Here is a 24,237-nt window from a genome sequence, read left to right as displayed (position 1 = left end):
CTTTACAATGTATTTGTTTACACACTGTAGTTCATATTCTTGTTTTTTATATAATTGCCTCTGGCGATTTAATATTGTTTATTAAAAAAAAAATGAATAAATGAAATTGCAGTAATTTTATTAGCCTAATAATAAGAAAAAAAAGCATATTTTTTTTCTTTTTAGACTTTTAGATGTTCCAAAATGGGAAGGGGTTATAATGCTTAGCCAATACAAATATTATTAAATAAAAAACCCCTATGTGACCCATTTCTTCATATTTAATATATATATATATAAAAAAATGCTTGTAGTCATGCTTACAAGTTTGAATTTGCACGTCATTTTGACGCGCCCACCCTCCTGACTGGACGTCAACGCACGCACACGAGCCCGTTGAGAAGGGGGCGCGCGCGAGCGAGCTAGCCACTGGCAGCACACAAGCGCGAGATAAAGATGGCGGCGACGGTGGGGGAAACGGCGTGATATGCTGGAGTAGTGGCACTGAACCTGAGTAAAACCACTGTATGACAAACCATAGCAAAATGGAAACCATGTCACAGTAGGTGTTTATTGGTAATACCAAGTACTACAAACTCACCTTACCCCCTTCCCCCCGAGAGAACATTCATCTTGTGATTGTGGAGAAATCTCACCGGGAGCATGGCCTCACACAGTAACCAGGTAGGAAAACACTTTTGCCTGTTTTTATGCTACATTTTAGATCGTAATATCGTTCCGAGTGGGTGTTTTGTCCTGTGCTGTACTTTCTGTCGGAGTGCGAGGTGTGCGCGCGCGAGCTCATTGAATCAGCAGCATGGCTGCAGGCCTCACGCGCTTATTCAAAACCACTCACTTGCCGTCAGCTAGCTCACACTCTGGCCAGCTTTACAAGCTCGCTTTACAAACGATATTAAGCTGTCATGAGGGCCGCGTGTCTGGCGTGTCGCTGAGTGTGAGATTTTCGGCCATGAGTTTGTGTGTGGCCCACCCGCTCGCGCTGCTGCAGCGGCCTGGCCACGCGCGCGTGCTCCTTTAATAACGGTCATTAGCAGACGAACGTATACTGTGAACATACCGCGCGTCTGCCGACATTTCTGTCGGATATTACATGTCTATCACACTCCAGCGAATACAGTAAGAGGGTATGAATGGCTTCCACGAAGTGTCTTTAGTTGAAGCAAGTTGAAATAGAGTCGTGTCGTGTGGCTAATGTAGTGAAATAGGCCTGTTGATTGGGGGCGGTATCGCTTCCTGTCTTCAACCTCATTCAAACTCTTGCGTTTGAGTTTATCGTTTGTTTGAGCACATGGCATCCATTACATTTTCGATGACAGGTCGTCGTCGTTATACTGCGTTTCCAGTGGCTCCAGGCTGGTTTTGAAGTCGGCTAACTTTAAACTAGGCACGATGTAGATGCTACATCATTGTAGCTTAACTGTTAGCCACATGCAGAACGAGATGTCTCAACTGTCCTTAATGTAAAGTCCTGCATAATGAGATGCACCCCAAATGTGTTTGGTGTTCTGGATCGGGCCGTCATATGTATATACGAATGTGCGATGTTCAAGTTTGACACTTTGATGAAGTTGGATAGCTTGCTAGCGCTACTTTGTATGGGGTTGAAATATGGTCAGGTTCTTTAATGTCACGTTATGGGTATTTTGGGGTAATGTAAGATGCTTGTGTCGTAAAAGACAATCTAGATGCCTCAAGCACGAGGTCCTGTCAAAGTGTTGGCTAGCCAGGCTACCTGTCAGACTTCATGTAAACATGAAATATATGGTTATTTTTTTCCTCTTAACTTTGTCATTTCTGAAGTGCTTTTCACAGTGTTAAATGTATTATTTACATGTCATTCTGTTATAGCTATGTTCATAGCTATGAATATTCACTAGTGGTCCACTGATAAATCAAATTTTTTTGTAATTAAAGCAAAAAAGTCAGATGTCAGACCTCCCATTCTTTGTCTTCAGTAATTTACTGTCTTTAACATTTCTAATAAAATAAACAGAACTGTTCAAGTTGACAATATGTAGTTGTATGTAGAATATTGTAGTGTTTGCCTCTCTATTAGTAGTAGTAATATCTCCCATAGAGAATGGGAATCTACATTGCATTCTGTGTATTGTTCGCCTTATTTTAGCGCACACTCAGGAGCGTACAACGTTTATAACTACAAATCACCAGAGAAAACAGTGTTTATGTTAATTATTTTTAAGAACTGCTTGCACTCGCTTAGAATAGACTAATATTTAATTCTCTTGCGTACATTTGAGTGCCAGGATACTGCACACATTCATCGGATATCATGCACTCAGAAATCATATGTCCGCCTTCTATTGGACCACAAACAAGACCAAATTGATTTCTTTTGCAGTTTATTTTTTTAATAACTAAAATGTGTCATTGATTAAAATAATACATGTATAGCTTGGTCTCAGTCAGTGGATCATTAAAGGGGGCACAGTTTCTGCCAATCCAACCCTCTACGCACACCTTGGCAATAGAATCACCATGGGCTGGGCGATATGGTTGAACTCTATCATGATATAAGTCATTCATATCGGTCAATATTGATAATTATTGATATTTTTTGACCTATTTAAAATAAGGACCAGGAGAAAAATATATTACATTTAAACCTTTTTTATTTTAAACTTAACATTCCTCTGATTATAATCATAGGCAATGATATAAAGGCAGAAATGTCAAAACAACCATGGAAAAAAACTCAAATAATTAAAATAAAAACATGTTTATACTCTGAGTCCGCAAGAGCGCGATGGTGCGCGGGATAAAAACGGCGTCAATGCGGAGCTGGTGGTCGTGTGCATTGAGAGCGTGAGACCCCGTGTGCATCTCAATCAGCTCACTAGTTCAGTAGTCGGGGCACTGATAAGGACAAAATGACAGCGCTTTTGACATTTTTCCATACGTTATTTATGGTGTGAGTACTTGCACATCCAATGGGTTCAGAAATTATACATTTGTAATAAGATACCAATACAAATTATATATAGTTATAGTTGTTTATTTGGTTACAGATGGTTTTACTAACTATAAGTAACTTTACAACTAAATGCCAAATAATTTTTATAAGAGTATTAGTTGACTATTAGGTTTTAGGGTTCGGGTTAGTAGAGTAAGTTGACATGTAGTTGCAAAGTTACTTATAGTCAGTAGATTGTATTTTGGGGAACCATCAAAAAAATAGTGTTACCTTTTTATTACACTTCCATCCATTTTCCACACGGGTCATGAGAGCAGCTATTGCAGTTCATAACATTGCAAACATTCTCCGTTCTAATGTGTTTTTAACTGTGTAATATAAATGAACATCTACCTCCACTACTCCTCAGTCTCTACTGTAGTCTCTGTGTCCTAAAGTCCCAGAAAGCATTGAGTTGCTGATGTCATGTTCCCATTCTCTATAGGGTCATCCTGTGTCAGCCCAACTGGCTATAATGTTTAATTTTGTTAATATTTTTTTCCTGGTGAAAGACATGAAAAAACAAAGTATTAAATCTCATGGATGAGTATTTATTGAGATTAACATACTAAAAAAAAGTTTGCTAAGAACCAGAATGTAAAATCGTGTTGCGAGATCTTTAATACTAGAGTTAGACACGCAAGCAAGAAAAAATAATTCTTTAAGGAAAAAATAATATTTATGGTACTCGGACAGGAATGTTCTCTGCAGTTGTTTTGATAGCGGAAGACAAGATGCATTTCTAGTTCTAACATTATTTGTTCTTTAGACGTTCCTCATTAAAAGAAAACCATATCAGCTCTATGCAAAGTGACCCACATTTGTTTTTGTCATTTTGACAAATTGATGACATTTTAATATTTTGGTTTCACTATTTATGTTTGTCTTTCACCAGAAAAAAAATATGAACAAAATAAAGAAATTTGAAGCGGGAAAAGTTTCCGAAATGTGGTTTTTGACACGGAATGACCCTATACTGTGGGTATTCAGCAAATACACATTAATATAATCTTTGAATATCTAATAAATATTTACCTAGAACCTCACTTTAATGAATCCAATCCAGCGATTAGATCCTCTGAAGTGTGTATTTGTAGCCTGCATTTGCATACATGCATCTGTTCTCAGCATGGCAGTTTGTCCATGCAAATTGATTTGCCGCTATGTTGAATTAATATGCAATGTGTGGTGTTTGTAAAAATAGCATTACTTGGTCTTTATTCAAGAAAATGGACACTTTTTTTAATTTATGAAATACTGTTAGTGTTGCTTAAGGGTTTATCATTCTCATATTTCTTATAGACTCAATTAGTTATTTATAATTTAGTAAATATGTAAAATAAATGTTATTTACTATCTTTAAATTAAATGTTATAATAGCTTTATATCAGTCCTCGGCCACCCTGTTTACCACTAATATGCACAACTGCAGTATTTTTAACCAGACTGGTTTATGTCGACTAACTGTAACTGCTTTGCCTGCATGCACAAATGTCAAAACATGTCAAACAGAAGTTGTTAACTGTGATTTAGAATAAATGTACAGCCTTGTTGGAATCCCACATCATATAAACAATAGTTTACAACTTACTGAAGTCCATGCTTGACATGCATGCTGCTGGGTACCCTCAGATTCCCTTGGCATTGGTCACACTTTCAGCCATTACAAAGTTTGGTGAGCCGACGTGTCTGTTAATGTTCTGTGACAGACTATGCAAAACACTGTTAACAAGTATTGGGCCATGTTAGATTGAATATGTGAGGAGAATTTGAAGACTATTTCTAGAATGACAGGAGCGCCTGAAAATAGAAGTTGGATGTATTGCAATTATGGGTGGGGCAGTTTATGAGGTGCCAAGTTTAGAGGATATCCCTCAGTTATAGCCTGTTATAGATAAAATGAAATAATGCAGGCAGCTGATGGGCACTCTCCAAGTATGATGACATGTGCTTTAGAAGTTCAGTGAGCTGGCATCAGGGATGATGGCACCCCATTTGAGACCTGTGGGTAGTAGCACAAAAGTTAAACTTTGATCATCTCCTGCTGTGTTCTGATGCAAGTTTTGTATGCTCTTTGAAGCTATTTGTTGCTCTAAAGAAACATTAGAAAATATGGTGAATCAGTAATTGGTTGTACAGCCCATTTGATTTGTTGCTTGACCTGCATTAACATTCAAATTATATTGCTGGTCTGAGCAATATAAAGGTCTCGCCATGGCTTGATAAGAGAGTCCGTATCATAAAGCATTTGATTTGAATGTGGTAATGGTCGTTTATGGTGTTGTTAAAACTAGTTCTGCACTTAAGGCAGGGCAGAAACCTGAAAATCCAGTCACTCGTCTGGCTGGTCCTTAATCTGTGGGGGGTTGTTTGGCACATTTGACATAAAACCACAGTGCACATTATACAGCTCTTGCTTTCTTAATTTGCTTTATCACTTTAATGCACTTTAAATAAGGGCATTTAAACCATTTTTTAAAACTACATCAACTAAGCACCATATTTTTCATGTTAAAATCAGCATGAAACAAGTTGCGATCGTCTTTTTTCCCCACTTGAATTGTTTTGTTTTGATGTATATCCGAGTGAAATCCAGGTATTGATTGGATCCTTGTGGTTTGCTGCGGTCTTATTTGAGTGACAGGTTGCTGGATGGGAGGGAGTGTTGACCCGCCCTTGTGTTGGTACACACGTCATCAGAAGAGATGTAGCAAGGGGGAGTGAAAGTTCATGTTTTTGATTAAATATTACGAGGGTCTACAGATAAGACATTCAATATGTACTGCAATATTTCATAAATAAAAATGGGCAATTTTGACTTCATGGTGACTAGGGATGTCACAGTACCAAAATGCCAGTAGTCAGTACCAATACCATTAATTTTGCGGTTCTCTGTACCAATTTTGGTACCACTGCAAAATCTGAATCTGAAAAAATTATATTCAAAGAGTTTATTATTGATGATGGTGATCATTAGAAGTAAATAATTCATATAAACATCTGAAGGCTACATGATGTTTAAAAGTAAACAGTAACCGTTAAAAGATCAAATGAAAAATAAGTCAGCCCTCTACGCACACCTAATAATAATCATTAGTATTATTATTAGTCTTAGTATTAGGCCTATTATATTGAGCTAAATATACTGTATAACAGTAGCATAATATATATTTCTGTCAATTTCTTCAAGTTAAACCAAACTTTTATTTTGACGGGTTGCTGTGAAGACCTTTAAGTTATTCTGGATTAGGGCTGGGCCGATTACCGCATTACCGCAATACCGCGGTCACGTGACGCCTACCGCGGGTCTGAGATTGTCACCGCAAAAAAAAAAAAAAAAACATTGGCCTGCACGTGTGCACGTTGTGTCTAATTCCATGGATTCATTGATTCTAATGACATGGATTGTGTCTAATGACGTGTGTCTTATATGGATTCAAGGTTTTCTAAACAACTTAATCAAAAGATGGAGCAAATCCGACCTTTCGCGAGTTGGGGAGCGCAATGTTCCATTATAACATTCCATTTGTACCTGTGTAATGTCTTTTAGCCTATAATTTGAATTTCATTTTACTAAAGCATAAAATACAGGCGCATAAGCAGGACGTGCACGTTTTAATTGCACGTGCTTAACACAATTCTCTCACATGGTTGCGCAGCCGAGAATAGCGGGTAGGGAGATGGAAGTCATGAAAGCAGAAGAAGAACGCATGGGTTTGCGTCGACCGCTGGTGACAGATTTCTCCCATAGCTGGCGAAAAAAAAAAAAAAAACACTGCTTCAGAAAGAACAAACTGAGCTGGACCTCCCTCAGTACTGGTAAGTTTTAACTCTCTTCCAACTCTGTTTGGGAAAGATTGACTACAAATAAGCTGTGCCTGCGAAATTTCATTCAATATAATCAATAAATAATCTATTGTAGGCAATTAAATATAAGTTGGCTATGTGATTCTGAAATTCCAATTTCATTAAAAGGCTATCGAAAAAGATCTCCGTCTGGCAGGCTTACAATCACAGTAGTGTGCGACACTTTGTTAAATTAAATAGCCTTCGTTAAATATTTGAACCACTGAGACAAAAGCGCACACGAGATATATAAATTAATATGAATATGTAAACATATATAATATAAATATATATAATAAGTAATATACAATCATGGTAGGCTAGTGTGAGCAGCGACACTTTGTTAAATTAAATAGCCTTCGTTAAATAGCACCACTGAGACAAAAGCGCACACGAGAGGCATATAGCCTATATATAAATTAATATAAATATGTAAAATATGCCTAATATAATATGTAAAAAATTATTTATGTAATATAAATAATTATATATATAGCCTATATAATTATTTATGTAATATAAATAACAAATATAAATAATTATAAATATATAGCCTATATAATTATTTATGTAATATAAATAACATATATAGACATATATAATGTGTATATGTATGTATGTATGTATGTATGTATGTATGTATGTACAATCATTAGCCTAAAAAGTATTCGTTAAATAGTCTTGAACCACTGAGACAAAAGCGCACACCACACGAGATGCGTAAAATAATATATGTAAATGTTATAAAATATAAAAAATAAATATAAATAATAAAAGTAGCATAATATAGGCTACAATCAAGGTAGTGTGAGCAGCGAGTGAGTGACTACACTTTGTTAAATTAAATAGCCTTGAGCCTTCGTTATTCTTCATTAACCACTGAGACAAAAGCGCACAAGATGTAAATTGTAAATGTAAATTAATAGCCTGAATATTTAAAAATGTAATATAAAAATATAAATACTATAAATATAAATAATATATTATATTATATGTGTGCGCGAAAGTCATTATAGTTTAAGTGATTGTTTGATGACGACGACTGTAATCTGAAATTAAAAATATTGGAAATAAATAAACAAATAAATATACATTACTGATCAATACCGATAAAAAAAAATGTGTTTGTTTGTCTTTGTTTATGCTGTTCCATCTTCAGATCTGTCAGTCGTGATCTGATCTGCTCTCTCAGCAAAAAATATGAAGGCTGGGATGTAAACCATGGTCTAGTCTAGATTTCGTTTTGCCAGCACTTTTTTTTCAGATATCATTCCATTTCGGTTCTAATTGTTCCTGTTCTAAACGTGAAAAAATAAATGTAAAATAAACATGTTCCTTATTATGTTCAATTGCCTGCGCTGGTGTGTGCGTGTGCGGCTGTGCGCGAAAGTCGAGCGGGAGCCCTTTAAAGCGGTTTACCGCTAAACCGTGGGAATTTCTTGCTTTTCAACCGTGGTAAGAAAAAAATCCATACCGTCCCAGCCCTATTCTGGATCCCTGCACTTAATAAAGCGATGAAAAGCAGATGCCTATTAGTAGGTACTTGGTATGGTACTACAGAAATGCTGGTGTATTGTCGCATTTGAAAATTTCAGTTCTGACTTGGTACCGAAGTACCGGTACATTTGACATCCCTAATGGTGACCTTAACATTTCCTAAATTTCGGTTGCGTGAGTGTCACCCGTGGCTCTGTCATTCACAAAAGTGTGCGTGTTATCACCAGAGCATGTTGAAATAATGCAGGTGGCTAATTTGTGGTAATCCCCAGTCCAACTGAACAGCGATGGGGGAGCTTAGTGTGGTACGTGCGGCACGCCTGTGGAAAATGGGCAAAGACACATTCTTTCTGTTGTGATTGTACTCGCCATCCAGAGGCCATTGGATTACTGCTTGCTGTTTGTCCCTTGTGGTGCCTTTTCAGCAGTGTAGGTCGGTGATTTGCAAACAGTTACATGTGCTTGAACTGCAGTTTCTTTTTTTCTTGCGCTCCCTTTTCATGCAGCTAGTTGTGAATGTGAAGGGGTATTATGTGCATGTTTGCAGAGCCTTGTTTGGATTTTCATCTCTTACTTTCAGTTCCCCTAAAGACCTGCTTGAACATGATGTTTCTGATACGTTTTTTTCGTTTTTAAATTATTTTCTTTTTGGTTAAGAGTCAGTGTAGTGATTAGTCTTAATTAAGTGCAAGAGTCTTTTAGTTAAACTGTTAGTGCTTGTAGGATTAAGATAATTATAGCCTTCACAGAGGAAGCAGGTTATCTACAGGATGGTCTGGCCATTATATATGACTAGGGGTGTGACGGTTAGTATATAACCGTGAGACCGACGGTTATAGTTAAACACCGTCATTAGAACTCTATAACCACTAAAACAGTGTTATTAAAATATTTTTTACAAACATAAAAAAAAAAAAAATTTTTTGCCTCAGCTGACGAGGGAAATGGAGGCGAAGTTAGTGGTGCTTCGGAGGCTGCTACTGCTGGAGATGATTCGGGAGAGGTCTGTGCACCACCCCCTACCAAGAAGAGAAATCTTGGAGATCTCCTTAATAAACGGAGGTCTGAAATCTCTGCCCCTTTAACGGAGTTAACCCGGTATCTCCAAGAACAACCAATTGACTGTACGGCTAATCCACTAGCATGGTGGAGAGAAAATGAAACACGCTATCCGCTCTTAGCAAAATTGGCACGTAGGGTTGTGCCGATGGACGATCTCATCGTCCATCGTGATGGCTGACCGACATCACGATGGAGCGCGACCATCGTGATGCCACGCCCCCGTTGCGAGTGCGACACACTAATCCTCTTCTATAGTATTAGAAAACTAAAAACTTAGCAGGAATTGCTCTGTAAATTAAATTGAGAATGTAACTAATGCATATAGCCTATGCTATTTTAAATACTGTAGTCTATGCCAGATATATATAGCCTACATTTTGAAGTCATTTGAGGCTGAAACATCCATAAGCATACGTGTTTATTTTAGCACTTCCGTCAGTGAAACAACACCGCCTATAAAACATTTAAACGATTTTCAGTAAATAATCGTTACCTCAAGAATATAAGAAAATTAAATATTAGTTAGAAAAATATTTTATTCATACTATTTCCCTGCAAAGATGCGTCATATACCTCTCTGCGCTTTGAGAGGAATGTGGGACAAGCTGGATAGACAACTTCTCGAATATCTTCATCTTCATGTGTTCTCCTGATGTTGCAAGGCAACACTTGTTGTAAGTTCTGAAGAGCGAATTTTATCTTCCACAAGGGCAAGACATTTAGGCAATGTTTGATTATTCACTGCCAGAGAAAACGAAACTAAAATCACCGCGGCGTGTGTGTGTGTGTGTGTGTGTGAAATGCGCTATTCAAATAGACCGCTATTCTTGACGCGCCTAACCAAGTTTAATAACAAGAACAAACTCTGTTAAATACAATTTGAAGTAAAAAGGTATTCGTCCTACAGTGTTTTTTATACTTTACCACAGTAAAGGATGTGAATAGTTAATAGACTTAATTATAAGCAAACGAAAGGAAGAAACGATTATAATCCCCTGCGGAAATGGCGACGTGAGTGAAGATTTAGGAAAAGAAACGAGATGTCCATGTCCATTGGGATAAAATGGACTGGGCCTATTGTTAAAATTCACGGAAAATCGAGTGACCAGATCCAGATTGCAAAGCAGAATGAAAAAGTGCTATATGACCATTATTTCCTTTCTAGGCTAAAAGCTTTGTGCTTCACTCCTGTGGTGATATTCACGTGCAAGTTGCAACAGCATTCACATACAAAACACTGGGTTAGTAAAATAACGAAATTATTTTTTTAAGAGTAGAAAATAGTATTTATATTTATTTATATAGTAGATATATTTAAAAAAAAAAAAGAGCTCAACTCTTAAGTGGAAGGAACCTATTTTTTCCCCTCACGTGCAACCTAGCGGATGATTCATTATTTGGGTTAGTAAAAATAACGAAATGATAGTGTTAAGTAGAAAATAGTATTTATGTAAAGAGATATAGTATATTATCTACCCACCCCCCCCAAAACGCCGATATCATTGACCATCACGATGTTTTACTGTAAACATCGTCAACTGCCAATTTAGGGGACATCACCCAACCCTATTGGCACGTAAATACATGTGTATTTGTGCTACAAGCACAGCATCAGAGCGAGTTTTTAGCACTGCGGGTCACTAAAACCTAGTAAAGTGAACATGTTGGTGTTCCTGTCACGGAACTTGGAAGTCGAAAAAGATTAGGAATTTAAAATGTCATTGCACTTTTTTTGTTTCCTGTATTTAGTTTAATTAAGGTATTATCACAACAGTCGTTGTTCGACTTTTTTCTTTTTCTTTGATAAAGTTATGTAGATTTTATCATTTGTATTTTCGGCCTAGGCTACTCATTCATTTTTATGCAGCTCTTATAGAATTTAAGTAGCCTACTTGTTTTGTTTACTGTGTGATTTATTTAAAACAAAGCATGTTCATTTCAAAGGTTTTTTTTTTTTGTTAAGGATTTGTTTACTGTTTGTAACTTATATAAATAAACTTATAGCAAGTAGCTAACCAGTGTCTGCTCGTTTATTCAAACCAAGTTGTCCTATAACAGACGAACATCACCACCGAAAATGCCGATATCGATACCGATATATGTTTATTTTTCCCTTTGTTTGGAAACAACACCATTTTGAGCAAAAACATTTTTTTTTTTCATTCTGGTTTCAGATTTCTGATGTCTCCTTGCTAAAAGGATACTTGTTAAAGATAAATAAATGTTAATAAAGTTATTTTTATAATAAGAGTATATTTTCTCTAAAAATAATAATAATAAAGTCAGTGATTTTTCATCCCAGACCGATTCAGTTGTAATCTAAATATTTTATTTTTGGATTTAATGTTTGTGCCTATGTGGGGGTGGCATGGCATCAGTTGCTGTCTTTAGCTTCAAATAAAAAAATATACAATTATTTTAGTGCTCCTTGGGTTATTTTTCATCATCCATTTCATAAAATTGTATTACAGATTAATAAACTGTATATACAAGTATTTAATTTGAAACGGTGTCATGTTTGTGATTTGACATCATTACTGCTTTATTCAGAAAAAAAAAGTAACTTCAATTTATTTGTGTATTCTACTTTTCATTTTATTACTGTAACAACAGCGCCCCCTCTACATATATATAACATTTTGGTGAGCGGACACTAGGACCTGGAGGAGGCTTCTCCTGCTGTGGAGGCTGCGCGCGCTAGAGAGTGGGGAGACGCGATTGTTTTTGGCCAGTTTTGTTGTGAAAACCCGGCAACCCTACGTTATCGGTCACGTCCTTCTGTACATTCACAAATTCAAGGCAGCATTTAAAAACGGTCAATATAAATCACCATACATGCAATGTATGTGCTTGTTTTTGCTTCAAAAATGACCACACGGCTGACGTGATCTTATCACTAGCAGTCCTTGCACATGTGAGTAATCGCAGGCTCGTTTCAACACGTTATCATATCGGCATAATTTTTCATATCAGCCAATTTTTATATTATGCATTTATCGGCCGATTCCGATGTAGTGCCGATAATATTGTGCATCCCTAATTAAAATAAATACATATTTTTTTAAAATCCAAATAATAGAAAAACGTAGAAAATATCGGGATATATACCGTATATCGTCATTCAACCAAAAAATACAAAGATATAATTTTTTTTTGGCCATATCACCCAGCCCTACCTGCAACCAGTTGCAACAAACCACCTTGGTTAAGAGAACTCTTTAGGGCTGGGTATTGTTCAAAATCTTTCGATCCGGGGCCAATTTCGATACCTCAGTTTCGATACCGGTTCCTAACGATACTTTTTTCGATACCATATGTTTTAAAATCCATTTCAACATCAACAAAAATACATTTAACACAACTTTTATTTTTCACCTTAATAAAGACAAATTCTGGTAACACTTCTCACTCAGGGTAACATTATTAATAAAATTATTAGTGAAATCATTATTAGTGATTCACTCATGCTGTTTGTGAACTTGCATCTCACAGAAAGTTTTCCTTTTGCGCCTTTGGTTGCAATACTCTTATCGCATATGTTGTACTTTGCTGACTCGGCATCCACTTTTATAAAGTGTAGCCACACTTTAGACCTCTTTGGCATTGTAAAACGACGCGGTAAAACACATGAGAAAAAAACAACTACACTTGTGTTGTGTAGCTGCGAGTATCTTCAGAAATCCTCCCCGTCATGTGGTGGTGGACAGCCAATCGCCGGGGTTTTAGGTCCTTACATGCAAGTATGCTACAGGCTCACATAGACACAGCCGCTTGCTTTTGGAACTGAAAAATGGCACCGAAAGATAAATAATTTTTCGATACTCATAGTATAGGAGTTTTTCGTTCGATACCATAAAAGTATTGCCGTTCGGTGCCCAGCCCTAAAGCTCTTAGTACTAATCACTTGCTTAAAAGGAGTTCGTAATTTGTCACTTTTTTTCGTGAATACGGAAGGTGGTCTGGCGAAAGCTAGATATTTTACAATTAGTCTCATTAGTAGGGCTGGGCGATATGGCAATAATTTTAAATTATTTGTGTTCCTTTTCCCCAGAACGATTGATCGATTCACAATTTCAATTTAAAACTAATTGTAAAAGCTTACCTATTTTATTTATAATTCTTTTGCACTTTAATCTTTTTGAAACATTTGTTTACTTAATACATTTTGTGTATTGCTTTTATTGTATTTAAATGTTCAGTTCTTTTTGTTATTAGAAAAAATTAAACCTGTTATAGTATGACACCTCTTTTTTTGCTAATTATTTCAATATCGTGATCCATATACCATGATAAAAGCTTCAGCAATTATTATTGTACAGAATTATTTTACAGTTGATTACAATTTCTGTACCTGAACTTTCAGTTGTATTTGTGCTATTGCTAATTTGTTTTTGTTCTTATTTTATTAGTCCAGGTTTTTCTGCTGTAATATTTTTGTTAAAACTATAGGAAAATGTTTTTTTTTTGGAAATCAGCTGCAACAAAATGTTTTGTATTAAGAAAACTTGGTGACCGCAACAGTTCTGGCATCAATATCCTAACGAATATAATAGTTTTAAATGTATAGTTGTTGGAATGTGACAAGCTTTTCTTATGATCTTGCTGCCTCTCTTGTGTACAGGTTCTTTTCATTCACAAGAAGCACATTCAATTCGGACAAGCAAGCAGTTGCAATGGTGACAAGTTGACATGATACCTCAAAGTGAAAATATCCTGCATCTGAAAGAAATAAAAAATTTGGAAAATCAGCGACAGCACGTGTTGTTTTCCTACATGTTTTAGATGCTCAGTTGTTTCTGTGAAGGACCCAAGTAGAAGACGCAAGGTTCCTTGATCTTTTTACCCATTGCACAGGTGTTCTACATTCTTGATTTAACTAATCCTTTAAGTAATCTCTATTTTATGTTTTTAAAACGTCTCTTATGCACATCAAGCCTGCATTTATTTGATAAAAAAACTGTAATTTGTGAAATATTATAATTTAAAATGATGATCTGATTTCTATTTTAATATACTTTAAAATTAAAAACTATTTCTATTATGCAAAAGTGAATTTTCATCAGCCATTACTCCAGTCTTCAGTGTCACATGATCCGTCAGAAATCATTTTAATATTCTGATTTGATACTCGGTCATCAATGTTGGAAACAGTTTTGCTGCTTAAGATATATAATTTTTTTTAACCTGTAATTACTTTTTTTTAGGATTCATTGATAAAAAAAAAAAAAAAGAACAGCCTTTATTCAAAATAGTAAAGATGTTTTGCCTCAGATATTGGTGGACCAGTAGTACCTGGTGGCTCAGGACAGTTGGATCACCTCCACATTCAACTTTGAGACCACAGGAATAAATTACATTTTAAAATATATTTTTTGATCAAATCAATGCAGGCTTGATGAGCATACTTATTTCAAAAACATTAAAAATGGTAATGTTTCAATACCCCATAATGACACGAAAAGTTTGTTTGAAATCTTTGTAAATTTATTAAATCCCATGTACATAACCCAGGGTACCCGCGGGACCTTAAAAAGTCTTAAATGTCTTTAAATTTCAAAATCAAAATTTTAGGCCTTAAAAAGTCTTAAATTCGCTGAAGTATTGAGTTCTAGGTCTTAAATAATTTTAAACGGGTCTTAATTTTCCTACGTCCATGTAACGCTACGTTACCTCTTGCTCATTGAAATGCTCCCGCAGCGTTTTAGAGAGAGTGTGTGTGTGTTGTAGTTCGTTCTTTCGCAAGTCCAACTATAGTTTGCTGTATTACAACTACAAAAGAGACCAGCATGCATCTTATATTGCAGCCAATCAGCTTTGGTGTTATTGGCGCGAGTCTCTTTCGGATTGTACCACAGACACATCAAACAGATTTTATTCTTCAGCTTCAGTTCTCCAGTTCTAATAGTTCACACGATTGTGAAAGCAATTCTTTCTTACCTGCCATCTGGCATAATGACCAAATAAAAGTATGACATGCCCGATAGCACTAAAAAAGCAGCGATGTAAACCCCGAACTGATTCGCTACTGCCACACGGACAGATGTCAGACTGGCTGCGGATTCTGTGCACGCGTTTGCCGCCTGTCAGCGCTAGCGCTGTACCGAATGTGTCTATTTCTAGGCGCATTACTGTAGGTCTTAAAGTGAAAGCCACCCAATATAGCCTAGCCTTTACCCACTCCTGTCTGTGTAGTTAATATTAATCAAACCACAACAACGGGGAAAAACAAACAGAAGCCTATCCTTAACTTAAAGCACTGTTTGTATCTGTATATTTAAGTTGTATTTATTTGTCCTTTTGTCAAACAAGATTCATGCATTTTGTTTGTTTTATTGCCATGTGTGACTATTGTGCATCTAACATATGGTAAATGTAGCAATCCTAATAATGAAAGAAAAAAAACATACACATTTCTGAAAATGACCACCACAAAATCAGTAATTTTGATCTCACAAAAAATGATATATACACACACACACACACACACACACACACACACACACACACACACACACACACACACACACACACACACACACACACACACACACACACACACACACACACACACACACGGTAAGGTTTTTCAAATGTTTTTAAAGAAGTCTCTTCTGCTCACCAAGGCTGCATTTATTTGATCCAAAATACACCAAAAAAACACTAGGCTACTTTTGATATATTTTTTCAACAGTTTAAAATAATTTGTCTTATATTTGAATATATTTTAAAATGCAATTTATTTCTGTGATTTTTATGCTGAATTTTCAGCATCATTACTCCAGACTTTAGAGTCACATAATCCTTCAAAAATCTTTTATTTTTATTTTTTTTATTTACTTTCTATTTCAGATGAATGCTGTTCTTTAGAACTTTCTATTCATCAAAGAATCCCAAAAAATTTTTCCAACACTGATAATCATAAATGTTTGTTGATCATCAGATCCTCATATTAGAATGATTTCTGAAGGATCATGTGACACTGAAGACTGGAGTAATGATGATGAATTCAGCTTTGATCACCGGAATGAATTACACTTTACTATATATTCACATAGAGAACAGTCACAACAGAACTGTCAAAATATTACAGCTTTTTTTTTTGTATTTTTAATAACATAAATGCAGCATTGGTGAGCAGAAGAGACTTCTGTAAAAACATTAAAAATCTTACCATTCTCAAACTTTTGACCGGTAGTGTGTTTGTATATTAATCCTGGTAGGATTGAGCTATGAGGAAGTGCAAGTTTACTAATACTTTGTTCAATTTGAATAAATTAATTTGCTACGTTTTTTTGTTTAGTTTTTTGCGTGATATAGGTCTTAAATTTAATTCATAATGGTCTTAAGGTCTTAAAAAGTCTTAAATTTGATTTGGTGAAACCTGCAGATACCCTGTAACCATTCACAGCCTTTGCTCGATACTTTGTTGAAGCACCTTGGCACCAAACCACAGCCTCAAATCTTTGAGTATGATGGTACAAGCTTGAAGCATAGGGATGCACCGAAATGAAAATTCTTGGCCGAGGCCGAATAATAATAATAAAACACTTGGCTGAAGGCTGAAGCCGAATACCAAATGCAGTTTTTCGGGATTATTTTGTTTTATTTTTCTCATTTATTTTGCCAATTTTTTTACCATTGCATAAATTAAATAGTAAAAATTTGCTTTTTACTATTTTGTCTTGCTTTTTTTAAAAGAAAAAATTTACATTTAAAAACTTCAATTTAAAAATATTTATTTAACACTGACTTTTTTTTAGCATTCCAGCAGACATTATACAAACAAAGCACAATATAACTTAAAATAATTATTTAAAAAAGGCAAAGAAATGAACATGTATTTGGCCATCTTATCTTTGGCCTATTATCCCTACAGGTAGCATAATCAAATCATAATACAATTTTGTTCATGAGTGGTTTTGCAAGCCTGTATAACTCGACTGAATAAAAACTCTGGAGGTTTGAGCACTGAGCAGTGAGTGGAGTCTGACTAACTTGAAACATATTGGTGTGTGTGTGTGTGTATGTGTGTATGTATATATATATATATTAGGGATGTGACGGTGAGGAAATTTTCCCACCGGTTTATTGATGTGTGACAACACCGGTAATACCGGTATCACCGGCGGAGGCTTTTAAATCACTAATTCTATCTAACCGAAAGTAACATGCACACGACCGCTCTGAACTGAAAACGCGCCAGTGCGCACACACCGTGAATGACAGCTCGTCTGTAAATGCGCGCTCTGTGAGGCCATGGGTGTTTCTCAATCAGTTCCCTAGTTCAGTAGTCAGGGCACTGATCAAGCATTGATCAGTCTATGATTGAGATGCACGCCATGAATGAATAACAGTTCGTCCCCTTGTTTATACTCGACGCGCCCGCACGAGCGCGAGGGTGCGCGCGGCAAAAAATAAATGCGCGGAGCGCGGAGGCTCGCGCTGCGGAGCCAGGCCAAAGTAAACAATGCGCGCTCTGTGCGGCCGTGCACATTTTACTTTCAGTTTTGAATTAATTGCGGGTTGCTTGAATTGTGGGTTCATTAGCCTATTAGTTTTAATGAAAAACAAAACAACAAAACAAATGACAAACTCCCTTAAATAGGCTTCTTTCATTACGTTTCGCTTTGAAACTAAATCTTGCGCGATCATCTCAGTCAGCTCCTCACTCTTAAATCTGATGAATGACTCCTGCCGCTGCCGAGACTCACGGTCGCGTATCTGCTTTATTAAAAATTATTATTATTATTATATTACTGAATTTATTATTCAGTTTTTATTTGTATTGTCTGTTCTCTAACTGAACTAAATTATTTTATTACTATAAAAAAATCAAAAAGACGGTGGGCGGTGCCACGGTGGGCAAGTGATGTAACCGGTGTTGAGTCTGGAGACCGGTAACACCAGCAACACCGACTATCGTAGCAAGCCTAATATATATATATATATATATATATATATTTTAATATTAGTGCTGGGCATCGATTAAAAAAAATTAACTAAGTTTTTAATATTTTACGTTTTTAATATTTTGATATTGTAATAATTTCAGTTACACTCCAAATTAATGTATTAACAATTTAAAGACAACATATTTTAAATATGTGTTGTATTGTCATATTTTTATGAATGAAGGCCAGTATCACGGATACTAAAGTGTCTATGAAACATTAATGACGTTACATTACAGTATAACTGAAAGCTCCCAATTTCAACATTTATTAGGCTTTTAAAAAAACAACTTTTAATTTAAGTGAACTTAAAACAATCTTTACATAAACCCAAAATTATAAATGTTATATTTACCCATGGCCTTCCCTGTTATAGATGTACAGAAATTAGGGATGCACCGATATGAACATTTTGGCCGATACCGATAACCGATAATTCTTAATATTTGAAAGCCGATAACCGATATATTGGCCGATAAATACAAATTTTAATAAACTCTGAGAGCCTGATTACAAAAACAAAAGGCTCACCATTAAAAGCCATGTCCCAAACACTTCAACATAAATCAAACCTATACACTACAGTAGCCTATTTGAATCAGTGTGAGATTCCTTACCTTTTCAAATTAATTTTACACTCCTATGGCCAAATTTTTTTTTTTAACACTTTACAATAAGGTTTAATTTTTGTTAGTATTAGTTAACCAACAATGAATGAACAATACTTCAACAGGATTTATTAATTTTAGTTCATGTTAATCTCAACATATTCAGACCCAAAGTTGTGTCTTTTAACATTAGGTATGAACTGTGAATGGACTGTTACAAAACACAAACATTTTATTACTAAAAGAAACAAAGGTTATTGCTCTCTGTCTGTTCATGATAGTTAATGCATTAATAAAATGAGACCTTATTTGTAAAATGTTACCAAAAATTATATTGTCTAAAAAATAAAAATAATATACCTAAATAATGCAAACAAGTAATTGAACAGCATTACTTAGGCTGCATAATAAAGAATCAGAATGCAAATGCATGAAATAACCTCCGCACAGACGATAAAGAAATGGTTTTAATCAAACCATATTGTTGATGGAAATGATACGAGAACAATAAAAGTGCTAATTATAAAAAATAATGCTTCTGTGTTTTTGAAAAAAAAATATGTTTAATATTACAGTAATAGTAAACATCTGTAATATTAGTCTAGTCTATTAGGAATAATGTTGCTGTTTGAGAGCGCGCTGAAGCTGGAGAGAATGAACGAACAACCATAAACTGAAACGCTTAGAAGTTTAATTAACAACTAAACGCATCATATATGAGAACAATCAGATATTTATACAAAATAAATATAATATTACAACTTATATTAGCACAAAATCACGCATAGGTGAAGGGTTATAACTCCTGTGGATGCTCTTCCCCTGTTTGAGAGCGTGCTGAAACTTAAGATGATCACCGGTACAGTGAAGCACTGCGGGTTATTGACTTAACGAAACACATCCTATATGACTTTAATCAGATGTTTATACTACAAAAACGTAATATTACGACTTACATATGCTTAAAATGACGCGAATGCACAAGCGAACTTGACTGTGCTGGTCAGAATGCGTTGTTGACGCTTCCCACAACAGCGCGCTGAAAAACAACTAAACCCAGAGAATTCACTACGTTTTATAACAGAAATATTCTCATTGCAGTGTTATGTATAGGACAGTCCCAGTAGTTATTAATGCTGTGCATTTCTGTTTGAAATGCGCGCGCCGGTACAATGAAGTGCTTTACTACTGCATCGTTAATTAACTCAACCAAACGCATCCTATATGGGATTATATACACAAAATAATAAATATAATATTACAACTTACAATGGCACAAAAGGCTGTGAATGCACAAGCAAACTTGACTGTGCTCGTCATGAAGGTGTAACTCCGTGGGCGCGCGCTGAAGCTAAAGACCGGTACAATGAAGTGCTTTACTGCATCGTTTATTAACTCAACCAAACGCATCCTATATGATATTACATACACAGAATAATAATACATATAATATTACAACTTACAATGGCACAAAAGGCTGTGAATGCACAAGCGAACTTGACTGTGCTCGTCATGAAGGTGTAACTCCGTGGGCGCGCTCTTCCCTCAACAAACGCGCTGAAACACAACGCTCTTTTACAGCCTATTCTATTCTCATTATCATTTTATGTAGATTATAGAAGACTTGCGCTGCACATGTTGCACATAACTGTATTTTCCTTTTCGAAGTGATTCCAAACATATTTAGAGCAATTCAAATCATGGTGGACAGCGCGTCCGTCTCAGCTGAAGGAAATAATACATTATCTATCGGCTTGACTATATCGGTCAAATTTTCTTATTGGACCGATAACGATAACATCAAAAATAATCATTTATCGGCCGATAACGATATGTTGCCGATATATCGTGCATCCCTAACAGAAATGTAATAGTTATATTTCTTAACTGCATAAATAATAAATTAAATATAGATGAATCATCATTAAAGCTAAAATTTTCTGTTCCCGTTGTTCTTTGATGAACATTAGACATCATCATCAGTGCTCCTGTCACTTTAAGAACAGCCGCGGATCTCACGCGCTGTCCCGCGCATCTCATTTCCTCACAACTCTTTAAGTTCATTTAAGACGTTATTTAACTAATTTAAGACTCTACTATGAGAATATTCAAAATCCTCTGTGTTATTGTTTGTTCAAGAGCAAAAGAGAACTCTATGTGAGCAGGAAACTGACGCGAGTCTATCTATGCGTCGTGTGTGTGTGTGTGTCCCTTGATTAGCTGACATGAGACGCATCCACACAGACAGGACACACACACACACACACACAGGACATTGGCATACAGCGCGTTCGCTTGTGTCTTGTCACACTTGGAAGCATTTACATGAATAAGAGCGTGATCATGTAACGCTAAGCAAAAATGGATATAAAAACGGACGCTGCGTTATTTGCGTTAAATATTTTAATTGCGTTAAGCTGAAAAAATTAATCGCCCGCGTTAACGCGTTAATTTGCCCAGCCCTAATAAATAAATTATATATATATATATATATGAATGAGCAATGTACAAGAGATCAACAATTATGTCACCGCTGCAGAGACGCGTTGTAAATGGATACATTTGACGTTCTACAGACACAAATATGCACTGGAGCATTTGCATATATATTTTTACAGTATCAACTGAGGGTGCTCTTGCTTGCATTTGAGGGTGCTTAGACAATTCAGCAGAACAGTGTCTGCAAGCGGTCATTTCTGCGTCTTTCTCGGACACTTTAAAGCCTTCATTAAGCCTTGTTTATACTCCATGCGTCCGCATGAGCGTGAAGGTGTGCGTGGCAAAAATGGCGTCATCGCAGAGTGCCGACTGGACGAGGAACGCGCAGTCAGCGGAGGCTCACGCTGTGGAGCCAGACAAAAGTATTAAAAAGGCTTAATGCTTCCACACTTCCGACATGTGCTGCATTTAGAAGCGTGCGTGCCTCTCTCACACGCGTTGGTTGCTATATTTGATCGTGTCATCAAAAACCTCATTATTCGGTAAAATTTATTCGGTCTTTTCACTTATTCGTTTATTTCGGTTGCCGAACATTTGGTGCATCTATTTTTGGGCAGTTTCTCCCATTCTTCTTTGCAGGACCTCAAGTTCCATCAGGATGAATGGGGAGAGTCGATGCACAGCCATTTTCAGATCTCTCCAGAGATGTTCAATCAGGTTCAAGTCTGGCCTCTGGCTGGGCCACTCAAGGACATTCACAGAGTTGTCCCGTAGCCACTCCTTTGTTATCTTGGCTGTGTGCTTAGGGTCGTTGTCCTGTTGGAAGATGAACCTTTGTCCCATGAACCTTTGTCCCAGTCTGAGGTCCAGAGCACCCTGAGTCTCTGTTCATTTCTGCATTCATCTTTCCCTTGATCCTGACTAGTCTCCTAGTTCCTGCCGCTGAAAACATCCCCACAGCATGATGCTGCCACCACCATGCTTCACTGTAGGGATTGTATTGGCCAGGTGATTAGCTGTGCATGGATTCCTCCAGACATGACGCTTGCCATTCAGGCCAAAGAGTTCAATCTTTTTAACCAGTCCAGAGAATTTAGTTTCTTGTGGTGTGAGTCCTTCAGGTGCCTTTTGGCAAACCCCAGACGGACCTTATATAGACAAGTGTGTGCCTTTCCAAATCATGTCCAATCAACTGAATTTACCCCAGGTGGACTCCAATCAAGTTGTATAAACATCTCAAGGATGATCATTGGAAACAGGATGCACCTGAGCTCAATTTCGAGTGTCATGGCAAAGGCTGTGAATAGTTATGTACTTGTGATATATTTTATTTATTTTTTTCTTTAAATAAATATAGTTGCAAAGATTTCAAACTTTTCACGTTGTCATTATGGGTATTGTTTGTAGAATTGAGGGGAAAAAATATATGAATTTAAGCAATTTTGGAACAAGGCTGTAACATAACATAACTTGAATACTTTCCGGATGCACTGTATTTAAATTTAAATAATAAAATGAGATCTTCCTTAAAAAACAAAAACAAATTGCAATATATTGCCTGAACTGCAATTGATAGAATCCACTGTATTAATACCACAGTATTTCTTCAAAAGCAGAATGTGAAGACATTTTAATCCTTCACGATCAAAAATGTGATATTGTGCACCCCAATACCATTAAAGGCAAAGTGCTACCAAAATTGCGATTTTTACCCAGCAACACGAGCGACGGTTCCAGCAACCGTTGGCGACAATGTAGACTTGTCAAGCGATGCGAATAAATCCCTTGTTTATATTAGGTATTTATAATATAACTGCAATATAATTTCCTAGTCGTCTTCGGAACACAAATGAAGATATTTTAGTTGAAATCTGATGGCTCTGAAAGGCCTCCATTGGCACAATGGCACGGTTCACTCTCAAGACCCTTAAAAGGTACTAAAGACGTCGTTACAAAGTCCATCTCACTACAGTGGTTCTACAACAACTTTATGAATCGGCGAGAATAGTTTTTGTGCGCAAAAAACCCTAAATAACGACTTCTATAGTGATGACGATTTCAAAACACGGCCTCATGAAGCTTCGAAGCGTTATGAATCAGTGAGTCGAATCATGATTCGGATCGCGTGTCAAACCGCCAAACTGCTGAAATTCGGCGATCCAAACTGCTCATTCGACTCACTGATTCATAACGCTTCGAAGCTTCATCCACTGTAGTGAGATGGACTTTGTAACAATCTTTAGTACCTTTTAAGGGTCTTGAGAGTGTACCGTGCATTGTGCCAATGGAGGCCTTTCAGAGCCATCAGATTTCAACTAAAATATCTTCATTTTTGTTCCGAAGATGAACGGAGGTCTTACGGGTGTCGAACGACATGAGGGTAGGGCTGCACGATTCTTGCTAAAATGTGAATCACGATTTTTCTCCATGGGAATTGAGATCACGATTCTCTTACACGATTCTCATTTTTTTCTTATACTTTAAAAAAAAATCAATCAATTTTAAATAAAAGTAATTAGTTACAATTAAATTAAAATGTAGAAACAACAAATGTAGACAGACTAGATGTAAAGTCTGTCTACATATCCCCCCCCCTCCAAAAAAAAAAACATGAAAGGAGGAAAAGTATCCCGAATTTCACCACAGAACATGACTTTACTTGTATATTATAATATAATATATCATTAATATATAATTTCTATAGGCCTATGCAATTATTTGTAAAAAAAAAAAAAAAAGTAAAATTATGTAGATCACTTTTACTATTTACATAAGCTGCTTATACTATTTATGTAAACTGCTTTTATTTATATTTCATTGCAACTTTAAACCGGTCTAAGGAGTTTGTTGTTTTCATGTAGCC

The 24,237-nt window shown here is 36.2% G+C and overlaps 1 protein-coding gene across 6 annotated transcripts in view; it reads left to right on the top strand.

The window, feature by feature from the left end:
• Positions 1-362: 362 nt before the first annotated feature.
• Positions 363-24,237, top strand: part of usp10 (ubiquitin specific peptidase 10) — a 64,428-nt gene continuing 40,553 nt past the window's right edge. For 5 of the 6 annotated variants that reach the window (XM_079809341.1, XM_079809339.1, XM_079809337.1 and 2 more), the window contains exon 1: positions 375-663. In XM_079809341.1, coding sequence (XP_079665467.1) covers positions 643-663 — 21 coding nt within the window. In that variant the 5' untranslated portion in view covers positions 375-642. Of the gene's footprint in view, positions 664-24,237 lie in introns of all 6 variants that reach the window. The other variant, XM_079809338.1, reaches the window with a different exon arrangement.

The sequence above is a fragment of the Gobio gobio genome (genome assembly GCF_949357685.1).
Source record: "Gobio gobio genome assembly, chromosome: 2".
Lineage (NCBI taxonomy): Eukaryota > Metazoa > Chordata > Actinopteri > Cypriniformes > Gobionidae > Gobio > Gobio gobio.
The sequence above is the reverse complement of the archived record's forward strand: the minus strand, read 5'-3'. Positions and strand labels throughout refer to the sequence as shown.